Source organism: Vairimorpha ceranae (genome assembly GCF_000988165.1).
Source record: "Vairimorpha ceranae strain PA08 1199 chromosome Unknown NODE_505, whole genome shotgun sequence".
Taxonomy (NCBI): domain Eukaryota; kingdom Fungi; phylum Microsporidia; family Nosematidae; genus Vairimorpha; species Vairimorpha ceranae.
Genome location: NW_020169794.1, coordinates 1 through 804, shown reverse-complemented (window position 1 = coordinate 804; position 804 = coordinate 1). Strand labels below are relative to the sequence as shown.

General features: G+C 24.6%; 1 protein-coding gene across 1 annotated transcript; it reads right to left on the bottom strand.

Annotated features, from left to right (window-relative positions):
- On the bottom strand, positions 1-804 carry AAJ76_5050002 (hypothetical protein; the record flags this gene model as incomplete). The annotated part of the gene is made up of 1 exon (XM_024475905.1): positions 1-804. A coding segment is annotated over one exon (804 nt), but the record flags the coding sequence as incomplete, so codon positions are not given.

Here is an 804-nt window from a genome sequence, read left to right as displayed (position 1 = left end):
TCAATTAAAGAAAGTAAGTTGGTTATATCGGTAAAAAAGCAATTCGATAAATTATAATTTTTGAAATCATCAAAAGCCAAACCAGAGCCCATAAGTTCATAGATCCAAAAAGTATTTAAATTATTTTCCATAAAATTTTTAGAAAACTCAGGTAACTCATTTTGTAATATCTCATTATCTTTTTGTAATAACGAAATAAATTCTCTAAAAAAACCAATAATCTTACCATAGTCTCTATCAAAAAATGCTAAAATGTAATCTTTGTTTTCTAAAGAATGCATAATTCTCGATGCAGGGTTGTTTACTAAATCATCAAAAAGTTGACAAGATAATGTAATTGTATTACGCTTATTTGACAATACAAAGTCTGTAAAAGTATTTATTATTGTCAAACCTATCCCATTAATATTTTGAGATTTTTTTTTGACTACGATACTATTCTGAGATTTTAGCGCATTATTTAACAATATTGAGGCAATTTGTATGTTAAGAATACTTTTTTGTCTTAACTCCTTGGAAAAATAAAATTGGCAAAATATCTGATTTGTGTCTGTAAAATCCTTTGAAAAACAATACAAGTTTTTAATGTAGGTATTAGTTATCCGATTAGAATGAATACAAATAAATCCTTGAATATTAGATTGTGGTGATTTGACTTCAGTTATAATTGGAATATTATCATTTGATGGAAAATAGTTTTTTATATAAAAGTCATATTTTACTGGAGAACTACTTCGCAAATCAATTTCATACATTTTAAATTTTTGTGGAACTACTGAAATTATTTTTAATGAATAAATAAAA